This window comes from Bufo bufo, chromosome 3 (assembly GCF_905171765.1).
Source record: "Bufo bufo chromosome 3, aBufBuf1.1, whole genome shotgun sequence".
Lineage (NCBI taxonomy): Eukaryota > Metazoa > Chordata > Amphibia > Anura > Bufonidae > Bufo > Bufo bufo.
In genome coordinates, this window is record NC_053391.1 from 104,173,345 (window position 1) to 104,185,808 (window position 12,464).

At 41.6% G+C, this 12,464-nt stretch overlaps 1 protein-coding gene across 9 annotated transcripts in view; it reads right to left on the reverse strand.

The window, feature by feature from the left end:
• Nucleotides 1–2,958: 2,958 nt before the first annotated feature.
• Nucleotides 2,959–12,464, reverse strand: part of MYO18A (myosin XVIIIA) — a 316,966-nt gene continuing 307,460 nt past the window's right edge. For 4 of the 9 annotated variants that reach the window (XM_040423419.1, XM_040423420.1, XM_040423416.1 and 1 more), the window contains one exon: nt 3,285–3,419. Coding sequence is in view for 4 of the 9 variants with exons in the window: in XM_040423434.1 (XP_040279368.1) it covers nt 3,272–3,419 (148 nt within the window). In the remaining 5 variants the exon portion in view is untranslated. Of the gene's footprint in view, nt 3,420–12,464 lie in introns of all 9 variants that reach the window. The other 5 variants (XM_040423435.1, XM_040423437.1, XM_040423436.1 and 2 more) reach the window with 3 other exon arrangements.

A 12,464-nucleotide genomic window follows, 5' to 3' on the forward strand; every position in this document is an offset into this window, starting at 1 on the left:
TAACTACTGTATGTTGTCCTTTTCCTCAGTTCTTCCTACTAGAAGTTTATTAAGGAAATTGTATCGGGGTTTTACTAGTGGGGGTGTGTCCCCGCACAGTCTGCCCCTTTTAAAATTAGTACTGACACTGATAGTGTCTGGGTTTATTGCAGACATATGGTAATTCATTCATAAACTTATATTAAGAATAATAGAGGAATGACACCACATAGAGCTATATAAAAATCCTCCAGAATTGTAGTTACATGGGGGATGCAGGTAGTTACTAAAACACTCGTCAGGGAAGGTGACAGGTCCTCTTTAAAGGATACTTTACACCTAAACAAGAAGCAACCCATGCCTCAGTGATGTCACTAGGTGCTACTTTTAGACAGGCTGCATTTTCATGTATTTTGTTAAAAGCCAACACTGCTCAAAACTTGGAAATTAAAATCTGATTGCAGCGGAGAACAATCCTCCATCCCCAAGCCATACAGGTATCTAGGAAGCTGAGATCTAAGCTACTGTCTGCACATAGGAGAGCTCATGCACATGAACGTATTTTTGTCCACATCCAATCTGCATGTTTTGCGGGTCGGATGCGGACCCGTTCACTTCAAGGGGGCAGCAAAAGATGCAGACAGCACACCCATGTGCTGTCCGCATCTGTATGTCCATTCGTGGCATCCGCAAAAATATAGAACATGTCCTATTATTGTCCACATTACGGATAAGGATAGTACTGTTCTATTAGGGGCTGGATGTTCTGTTCCGCAAAATGCAGAATGCACACGGCCGGTATCTGTGTTTTTCGGGTCCACAAAACAGGCAACGGTCATGTGCATTAGCCCTTACTTTAACACAACTTTTGCTTTCCTTCTAAACTATAGTCCTGGATAAGCAGGCCTAAGGAATTTACCTGGCTTTAGTGTGAATCTGAATTTTTAGGGTATGTCTACATGGAACTTATAAGAAAAGGGGACAGGTTTAATGGCAATAGGACATAGCTTATGATGCACCAAAGGTAAGCCAACCAAAAGGAGGTGTCAACAATAGTGTCAGAACAGGATTAGTAAATCTGCTCCACTGTCAGTGTATAAAAGCAGGCAGTATGCTGGTACTTGTATTTCACTCATTTAAATTCCTGCTCTTTCTGGGCTTTGAGGAGTTGGTCCTATCAGTGATTGACAGCCTTTCCTCTATGACTGTGTGTACAGAGATAGCTGTCAATCACTGATAGGACCACCTCTTTGACTTTAAGGCCCAGAAAGAGCAGGGATCCTAAATGAATGAAAAACAAATTATACTGAATCTACCTACAATCTGCTCAGCTCCTCCTGCTCTATAACATGCTGCCTGCAGCTTACATTGCATTTTCATGGTTTTTATGGTTACAGGTTCCCTTTAAAACCTCAGAAGAATATATTAAAGGGCATCTGTCAGCAGATTTGTATCTATGAAACTGGCTGACCTGTTACATGTGCGCTTGGCAGCTGAAGGCATCTGTGTTGGTCCCATATGTGCCCGCATTGCCGGGAAAATTGATGTTTTATTATAGGCAAATGAGCTTCTAGGATTAATGGGGTATTGCCGTTACACCTAGACACTGCTCTCTCTGCAAGTGCCACTCCCTCTACCAGGAAGTGAAAATGTCATCAAGCCTGGTCCTGTCAAATAAAGTGGGGAGGGCACAACAGTTGCAGAGAGAGCAGAGCCTTTAGGTATAACGGCATGCCCCCATTGCTCCTAGAAGCATTAATTAATGCTATAAGCATCGGGTACTTATGCCCCTGGCCAACGACAGCAGGTGTCTTCCTGAACTCAACTGTATCACTGTCCTCAGAATACTGATACAGTTGAATAATGTGGTAAAGATGCCAGGCAGTAGTTTTTGCTGCACTATAGTTTTGCAGTCCATTTTAATTGTGTTGGCCCACCATCTGTCAATTTGGAAAACATGGGGCCACTTTAAGTTCCAAGTCCGCCCATGTGACCTGGTGTACACGGGTGGCACAACTGCAGCCAGGAAGATGACGTCAGTGTGCAGGACTGAAGCATGGTACAGGAAGCAGCAGTGGAGAAAAGAAGGAGCATGACTTTTTTTTGGTCATGATTTTTTATTTAACTTGGACAACCCTTTTAATTGCAAGTGTCCTGCAAACAGCACTTAATCTTAGCTTCTTAGACTCCTGACACTACAAGTTACCTGGAGTAGTGGAAGACTGTGCTTAAATGCTCCTGCATTGACAGGTTTTTGGTGGAGTTAAACCTAAGGCTCCAGCACATGCAGGAGATTAATAAAAATGATAACTAAGATTTCATCCTGAATACTGTTACATTGCAGAAAATGTTAAGCGACATTCAGCCAATGATAACTGTTCATGCTGCAGGACTTGCAGGTTTCATCTTTTGATTGCAGATTGGCAATAGAGAATTTTACATCAATGTACAATTTGTTTTGGCTAAAATGGTAGTAATCACTTTGTGTCTGCCCCCGGCAAGCACAGTGCTTAAGATATACCGTGTATTACATCTTGTTAATCTTGGCTTAGAGGATGTCCATCAATGTTAGATACCTACATATACCTACATATTGCAGCATGCCTCTGTTCATTGTCCAAATTCTCATCGACCACTACCCCCAGCAGAGCCAGCCCGAGTGATCACTAACATTATACCTGCTCTCTTTTCTCTTCAACCAGGATAGCAACTGTATATACATAATAAACATATGTAAGTCTAAAGATACAGGGTGATCACTCTGAGGGGTTTGGGAAGCATTGCAATGTGATTTCCAATACTAAAGGAGGACAGAAAAAGGCACCATTCAGCTGGGAGCCCCCATATGAGCATCCAGGACTGCATACTCTCCTAATAGTTACATATACACGGAGAGCAGAGACCACTGGACAATGAGGAATTCCAGCCATCGAAAAATCCACTTATCCACCAAGGGGTGAAAAAAGATGCAGAAAACAGTACATGAAAATAATAATTTATCCGATTCTCTCCTCCATTTCCACCAAACCATCAACAAGTAAAGCAAAAGACAATCCAATGAAAGCACCCTGCAACTTTAAATGCAGAAATGAGCCCATGCACTAAGGTTGCCAGGTGGTGGACAAGAATGGGGGTGTCTTGAGATGTATTGGAGGTGCACGTCATTCTTCTCGGGCTGAAAGCCAACACACACAGTTCCAAGGACATGTATCGAAACCGCATTTCTCAGTCTGTGGAAAATGGCAACATTCTCCCATTCCTATAGGTGGCACTGTTCTCACCCTCGTCATGCTTAGGACAAGGGTTCGGAAGATTTGGTTTCTGTGTCGCTGTCGCTCAGGTAGCTCCGTGAGGAATATTTCGATCGGATTGTGCTTTCAAAGTTGTCCTGCTCATCATCCCCTCTGTCATAGCTTAAAGGTTTCCTATAGGTTGGAGGGCTGAAATAAAAAAAAAAAAAGACATGGTCATATGTCTACACTGACATGAATTCATTTTAGATATCTGAGAGGGCAGTGACTTATCTTGCACACACAAAATATATCAAATCTAGTGATTGTCACTTCCCAGGCGTCATACATGACAACTGCAGTCTGGTCAGCTGTGAGGATTAATGTACAGTTACAGCTACATGCAGAACATGTATTAAAGACAACCCCTCATCAAATAAACCACCCCTATACCGTCGACACACTGTATTAAAAGATAGTAAAAGCTTTCTAAGGATGTAATTCTCTGAAGTATAAAGGAAAAAATAAAGTTATAAAGCAGTGTGCTACCTGTCTTGAGGAGGATTCTACTCTCAGTAGTCACACAGTCCTGGCATTACAAGCCAGCTCCAGCAGCATCCAGTGCATGCGCAAATGAAGCCGAGGACACTCTTCACTGCGCATACGCTGGATTGTGCCCTTAAATAAGGATTTTATTTTTTTAAAGGACATTGAGTAAAATTGCTAAATATTTATATTGAATTTACATAAAATAAACCAAACCCTACAAATTGTGACAACTATTGGTTAATGTGGTTTTCTTTATTTCTAGTTTCCAATAAAAATAGAAAAAAAAACTAGCAAGTATCACAGCTGTATACAAAAAATAATGTCTTCACATAGGGAAAAGTACTTCTAATATAAACTAGAATCCCCAGTAAAGCGTGGGCAGAAACCATCACGCATATAGGGAAAACATACAAACTGTCAATAAAATGTCCCCAAACCGTATTGTCGATAATATGTGGGGAGATTGTAGGTCAAGGTCAATTCCTTGGTAGGACTTGACTCTAGAAACCCATCACTGCAATGCCCCGGTGCTAACCACTGAGCCAACTTGCGGCAGCTAAGGTCTCACCCTCAAAATTTTGCTGCCATTAGCCACCGCAGGTAGGTTGGGCTTTGGGTGCATGCAGCAGCTGGAGCATGTATATCCAGCCTTATATGTCCTACCTTCTTTAGGCTGTGATTACAGTACTTTAAACGTTTTAGTAGTGAGCCACGCGGCCAATTAACGTGTCAAAACCACATGCGCTTGCAGCAGTTTTGTGATGTGGTTTTTGACTGCACAGTTTTGTACGTTTCTGAAATATGTTCTGGAACATGTAAACCCAGCCTTAGGGACAAGTATAAAAGAGCCTGCAATGTTGCTCGCGTTCCATCTCACACCAGAAATGTAAAGTCCACGGCAGGAGAGCTGGTCAGCAGATTTGGTGGCACTGTTGCCTCTGCAATCATATGATGCGTGAAGCCTCTGCTGCAAAACTGTCATTGCATGGTTGGCTATGCATCTGCTACGGTGAGATTTAAACTTCTTTGTGAAAACACGAACAGCAGCCACATTGGCTGTATGGGACGGCTGTGCCATGATGTGGACCGCAAACCGCGGATACGCAAAACAGGAGCACAGGCTGCTTACACTCCGCATCACGATGAGAGTTATAGGACACATTGCACACATGCTTGTGGGTCTGTGCTTTGGCACCACAAAAGATAAGACATATCCTATCTTTTGCCACATCTTGCGAATCATAGACCCATTAAAGTCCATGGGTCCGCACCTTGATGCAGAGTTCACACGGCCAGTGCCACTGATTTGTGGACCCGCGTTTCGCAGTCTGCAACATGGGCACATATGGCTTCCAACCTTTATGCCTTTCTTTCTTGCATGCAATGCTTCCAATGTTATGTGTTCAAGGGTGTTCACTTATCTGCAATCTATTAAATGAAGATTGGAAAATATTCTATATGTTGCTTCAGTCTTCATGTTTGTAAATGACCATTCTTCACTGTATTCTAGGCTTCCTGTGCACTGGCATGCGAATTGTTAAAGCTCCAATGTGACACATTAATTCTAATGAATACCACAATCACCATTTATTAAAGAGTTCTGCAGATCCCATGAAACTGCACAATGTGGAAGGAGAAACGGCATCATTAAGTACTGATCGCTACCATTCAATCATCATGCGGCTGTGGACATTAATCCATCTAACAGATGCAAACTACCTTCTTCCACTAATTAATACATTAACCATGGCAATGTGCAGTCTTATTCCCATCCACTGGGTTTTAGCTTCTGCAGCCTCACATACACACCATAAAAGATAGGCATACAATAAATACTTGACATGTAATGTTTCCATCACCGGCAATGTAAATCTGCAGGAAAAGGTTCTAATCCAAAAGCTGGAAGCTACATTTAGTAATTGCTTATATCTGCGCCCAAGTCCCCTCCCTTCTTGTATTCCTGATTTTCTACCCCTATGAATCTTTACTCGGCTCCAAAATGTGCCCTCCAGGTATAAACAAATTGTGTTGAAGTTGTGCAAATTGCAAGCACGCCAGAGTATTAATCCAGATCAATGAGCGGAGGGAGATTGAAAAATAAAGGATCTGTCAGGGAATTTGCTGCCTGCCCTGCGAGGATTCTCCTAACTAAACAAATAAATGAACATGCATAGCCTGGCAGCCATGTCGTTCCGCTCGCAGGTGGAGAGCAACAAAGTGCATGTTATCTGTGTCATAATTAACGTCCACAGGCTAAGAAAATGTACAATATGACATGCTGCGGAGCAAAGACCTGTAGCATGAAAACTTGATAGGTTAATTGAGATGTTTTGGTTCACAGAAGGTTTAGTCATTTAAAGGGGAACATATCAGCAGGAAAAGCCAGGTTATCTAAATCATGGTTTTGTCATAAAATCTTTATTATTTTCATTTATTCATTCTTCATGTATCTACAACATTAATATTACAGTCTTTATGCAGACCACAGGGGCACAGGCACTACGCTCGCTCTTCAGCTTTGCTGCATAGCCTGGGACAGAATCTGCACAAGACTCATTATGACAGCTTTATTTACTTCTAAAGGGCTACAAAAGGAACGGCAGCAACACTATGCACACAGCTAAAGCTTTAAAGCTTTGAATATGAATCTCTTCTGCCAATCCCTGGCCGAGGGGGCTGTACTTCGTACTATTCCTGGAGACTATTAGTTGATGGACACTTTACTGTACAGAATCACCCATTTATTGAAGGTGCCATAAAACATGATGATCCTGCTGTACTGTCAATAAATGAAACTGAAGGGGGAATTTATCATAGACAGCCGCTTTATGCACAACTCGTCAGAAACTAGGTGCATCCTCTGGCAGTCCATGTGCCTAAACTAAAATCCATGGAAGCTCTTCTTGTAGACCAAAAAACTGGCTTAAAAAAAGATAAATGTGCAGTGTCCACTGGGCCCCTCTTCAGGAAGGTGGCAAGGGCAGCATAGACACTGCACTTGTGCCTCGATTTAGTCGCATTGGTGTTTAAAATGTCGCAAATATGAGGTTTTCTAGTTTTATGTGCCAGAAAACTGGTGTAGGGGAATGATAAATTTCCCCCTGTGTGTCTCAAACATTGTCACCACCAGGGAAGCTTTTAAAAATTAAAAGCTACAGCTTAAAAAGGGATTCTCCGGGAATTAAGAAAATGAAAATACCACTTGGAACTAAACCAGAGTTCGGTATCAAGGTTTTTTACAGTAATAATTAATTCACAAAGTTATTACACAAAGTCTCGTGGGACTTTGCAAAGTAATAACTTCGGCTCATCTGAGCCAATACATTCTAATACTGTTCGGAGCTCCCGCTCTGTACAGCATTACAACAACGTTTTATGCAAATCGACTTTGAATGAAGCATCAAAGTCGATTTGCTCATCCCTAATCATAATCCCTCACAAGCAGAGCATAGAGGAGGATGAGGCAGCTCTTTAGCTCAGTGTTGTGAAGTAACTTGTCCTGCTGTGTGATTAGAACAGGTTTTGTGTGCACTAATAGGGTGGCGGCCATTTTATTTCTCCTAATGATTGCTCCCTAGAGAAAATGAGCCATTATAAATAATAAAAGGTATTTGGTAATATATTTATAAAATAAAGTAATATTTACGTTTTTTTTATTTTATTAATTCCCAGAGAAACCCTTTAAAGCAGGTTATAGAGCAGGAGGTGCTGAGCAAATTGATATTTTTGTGGTAAAAGTTTCATTTATTTAAATTCCTGCTTATTCTGGGCTTTGAAATCAAGGAGGCGGTCCTATCAGTGATTGACAGCTGTCTCTGTATACACAGTCAGAGGGAACGCTGTCAATCAGATAGGATCGCCTCCTGGACTTTAAAGCCCAGAATGAGCTCGTATATAACTGAATAAATTACAAGTTTTACTGAATCTTTGCCCACAAACTATATATCAATCTACTCCTTGTGCTCTAAAACCTGCCGCCTGCAGATCAGACACCATAGTTAACGTGACAGGTTCCCTTTAAAATAAACAATTTCTCTTTTATACACAAGACTAAAATTAAATATAGACATTCCATTTAAGCTCACTCAAAACAGCAAAGACTGAATCTCAATGTTTTAGACAATTGTTTTCACATATTCCTATACAGATTATCTAATGGACACACAATAGCAAAATAACACTTTTTCGCTATATACAGTTGCAAGAATAAGTATGTGAACCCTTTGGAATGATATGGATTTCTACACAAATTGGTCATAAAATGTGATCTGATCTTCATCTAAGTCACAACAATAGACAATCACAGTCTGCTTAAACTAATAACACAAAGAATTAAATGTTACCATGTTTTTATTGAACACACCATGTAAACATTCACAGTGCAGGTGGAAAAAGTATGTGAACCCTTGGATTTAATAACTGGTTGAACCTCTTTTGGCAGCAATATCTTCAACCAAACGTTTCCTGTAGTTGCAGATCAGACGTGCACACCGGTCAGGAGTAATTCTTGACCATTCCTCTTTCAGTTCAGTAATATTCTTGGGATGTCTGGTGTGAATCGCTTTCTTGAGGTCATGCCACAGCATCTCAATTGGGTTGAGGTCAGGACTCTGACTGGGCCACTCCAGAAGGCGTATTTTCTTCTGTTTAAGCCATTCTGTTGTTGATTTACTTCTATGCTTTGGGTCGCTGTCCTGTTGCAACACCCATCTTCTGTTGAGCTTCATTTGGTGGACAGATGGCCTTAAGTTCTCCTGCAAAATGTCTTGATAAACTTGGGAATTCATTTTTCCTTCGATGATAGCAATCCGTCCAGGCCCTGATGCAGCAAAGCAGCCCCAAACCATGATGCCCCCACCACCATACTTCACATTTGGGATGAGGTTTTGATGTTGGTGTGCTGTGCCTCTTTTTCTCCACACATAGTGTTGTGTGTTTCTTCCAAACAACTCAACTATGGTTTCATCTGTCCACAGAATATTTTGCCAGTACTGCTATGGAACATCCAGGTGCTCTTGTGCAAACTGTAAACGTGCAGCAATGGTTTTTCTTGGACAGCAGTGGCTTCATCTGTGGTATCCTCCCATGAAATCCATTCTTGTTTAGTGTTTTACGTATCGTAGATTCGCTAACAGGGATGTTAGCATATGCCAAAGACTTTTGTAAGTTTTTAGCTGACACTCTAGGATTCTTCTTCACCTCATTGAGCAGTCTTGCAGTCATCTTTACAGCACGGCCACTCCTAGAGAGAGTAGCAGTAGTGCTGAACTTTCTCCATTTAGAAACATACTTTTAGAAACAGAAACATACTTTTATAACCCTTTCCAGCTTTATGCAAGTCAACAATTTTTAATCGTAGGTTTTCTGAGAGCTCTTTTGTGTGAGGCATCATTCACATCAGGCAATGCTTCTTGTGAAAAGCAAACCCAGAACTGGTGTGTGTTTTTTATAGGGCAGGGCAGCTGTAACCAACACCTCCAATCTATTCTCATTGATTGGACTCCAGTTGGCTGACACCTCAATCCAATTAGCTCTTGGAGATGTCATTAGTCTAGGGGTTCACATACTTTTTCCATCTGCTCTGTGAATGTTTACATGGTGTGTTCAATAAAAACATGGTAACATTTAATTCTGTGTGTGTTATTAGTTTAAGCAGACTGTGATTGTCTATTGTTGTGACTTGGATGAAGATCAGATCACATTTTATGACCAATTTGTGCAGAAATCCATATCATTCCAAAAGGTTCACATACTTTTTCTTGAAACTGTATACAGTTCATTTAAAAGTACAAATATTGCTTTTCAGATGATCAGTTATGGCAACTAAAGGAGAGCAACCCAAAAAATGAATCCTACAAAAACAAAACAAAACTGATATTGTGCATCATATTTGGCATCCGTTTGAGTCATTTCCGTCTGATATCAGTTTTTTTTAGATGAAAAGTACTGCATGCAGGATCCATTTTTTTTTCCTGTGTGACCTGTCCCTAATCTGTGTCTAGGTTCTTCCAGTCAAACGCACAGACTTGTTAAAAAACAGTGTCCGATATACTAATTTAGAAGCAGTCTAAAAAGTGGTGCAAATTGGCACAACTGGTGTGTCTACAATGTTCTCCAACCTGTTCAAAAAGGGGACAGGGCTTAACTTTTGGCAGATCTGTATTCTGAAGGACTGCGTAAACCTGGTGAGGGTCCGTTCACGACTATGCGCCTTCCCTCCAAAAAGATGCCCCCTTTAAATGATAATACCCCCATTGACATATTTGTGTCGATAGTGACCAACAAGCTCAGTCAATTAAAAATGTATCGGGGTGGTGCTGAGAATCTAGGACGGGCTGAAAGGGAAGCTTTAAAAGGGCTACAACAGGACAGTGAACTGGTTATTAAACCATCCGACAAAGGGGGTAATATTGTTGTGCTAGGACATGAGAAATATCAAAGTATGTGTCGTCGCATTCTGGGTGATGAGTCTACATACAGAAAACTCCCTGCAGATCCCACTCTGGGGTTCAGACATGAACTACGGGTTATCTTAACCAGGGCCCTGACCAATAAACTCATTGACAAGGCCGAATTAGCTTTTCTGCTCCCTGAATATCCTGTTCTGGCTACGTTTTACAGCCTACCTAAAATCCACAAAGGCTATGACCCCCTGAAAAGCAGGCCTATTGTGTCTGGTACCGGGAGTCTAACTGCGAATATTAGCACCTATGTGGATACCATTTTGAGACCCTTTGTCATTAGTCTGCCGTCCTATGCTAGAGATACCATGGATGTGCTAGCACGATTAAATGGTATCCACTGTGACAAAGGTACCCATCTGGCTAGTCTCGATGTCAAGGCCCTCTACAGCTCCATTCCTCACCATCTGGGCTGTAGAGCGGTCCTCTCATTCCTACAACAGAGGGGTGAGCATCTGGCGGGTCATAATGCTTTTGTTATGGAGTTGCTTGAATTCATCTTGACACACAATGTGTTCTTATTTGATGGCAGGATCTTCCACCAGCTCAGGGGACTCGCAATGGGCAGTTCTTGTGCCCCCACTTTTGTGAATCTCTTCCTGGGCTGGTGGGAGAGGGAATTGGTTTTCTCTGATGACATGGAACAATTTACTTCAGCTATCCCCCTATGGATTAGGTACATTGATGATGTGCTGATTCTGTAGGGGGCAGTACCACTCTCTTCCATGATTTTGTTGCAGTCCTTAATAATAACCAGTTGGGCCTATTCTTCACCTCGGAAATTTGTGACAGTCACATTTCATTTCTTGATCTGACTATCATTTTGAATGCCTCTGGTTACATTATAACTAATATCTTTAGGAAACCAACAGCAACAAATTTACTTAGATGGGAAAGTGGTCATCCAAAGGCTCTTAAAAGGGGTATCCCCAAAGGGCAATATTTAAGAGCCAGAAGAAATTGCTCCCAATTAGCAGATTTTAGGAAGGCTGCCGATGAACTACAGGATAGATTCTTACATCGAGGATATCCTCCAAGCTTATTGAAACAACCATATCAACACTCCTTAAGCTTGAACAGAGACTCACTATTATCCCCAAAGAAAAATCCACAAGGAGAGGAGAGTGTGAGAATCATCGGCACCTATGACAGTGCACATGATCAAGTACGTCATGTACTGTCAGAATATTGGCATATTCTTAGATCAGACCAAGACATTGGTCACTTGATCCCTCCTAAACCAGCGATCACTTATCGTTGGAGTCATAACCTGCGTGACCTGCAAGTTCTGTTGCTATATCGATAAGAAAAAATCCTTTACTGGCAAACTGTCTGACAAAACTTTCTTTATAAGATAGTTTGTGAATTGCAAGTCGACCGGCGTGGTCTACTTGATGACGTGTAGATGTGGCTTAAAATACGTTGGCAAATCCATACGGGAGCTAAGACGGCGCATAGGTGAGCATGTTTCTGACATTAATAAATCCAATGATACACCGATTGCTCGCCGTGTAGTTGAATGTCACAATGGCAATACAGCGTTGGTCAAATTCCAGGGCATTGATCTGATTAAAAGGTCACCGAGAGGAGGAGGGGGGGGGGGGGACATTGACAGTCTTCTCCTGCAGAAGGAGGCACAGTGGATCTTTAGACTAGGGACCATTAAACCTAATGGTCTGAATGATGCCATATCCTATTTGCCATTCTTATGATTTGGTCATCACTTGACCTCGCCCCCTCGCTTGGTTTGATGTTCTTCGCGCCATGATCATTATTGTGTTGCTCCCTTGCTTCCCTTAGTATCATCCTTTTCTTGTATTTTTATACTTTTGACAAGGGGTTATTACCATCTGGGGAGCTGGCATATTTCAATGGTCCTTATTTCATTATGGGCCATTATATAATTTGGAGTTGTCAGTTTTGCTAGTCAACCTTTCAGCTATGGTTTCATAATATTTCTGGCCTGTGTCAATCGGCACTATCCCACATGATATGCCCGATATATATATTACAGCTGCCACTTCTATTTGTTTATTTTTGCATACTTTTCCTGTAATATAGCCTATCTGGGGGCGCCCTAGTTGCTCTTTTGTTACAGTTACCGATTTCTTCTAGATGCAGCTTATTTATTCCCCTTTAAGATGTTACTATGTAGCGCTAGTGCGCTTTCCCCTGAGTGCATCTCAGTCCCTCCCATTCGTCAGCTTACCGGCTCAGTATGAGTGTTTCTCGAGCCGGATTGGCT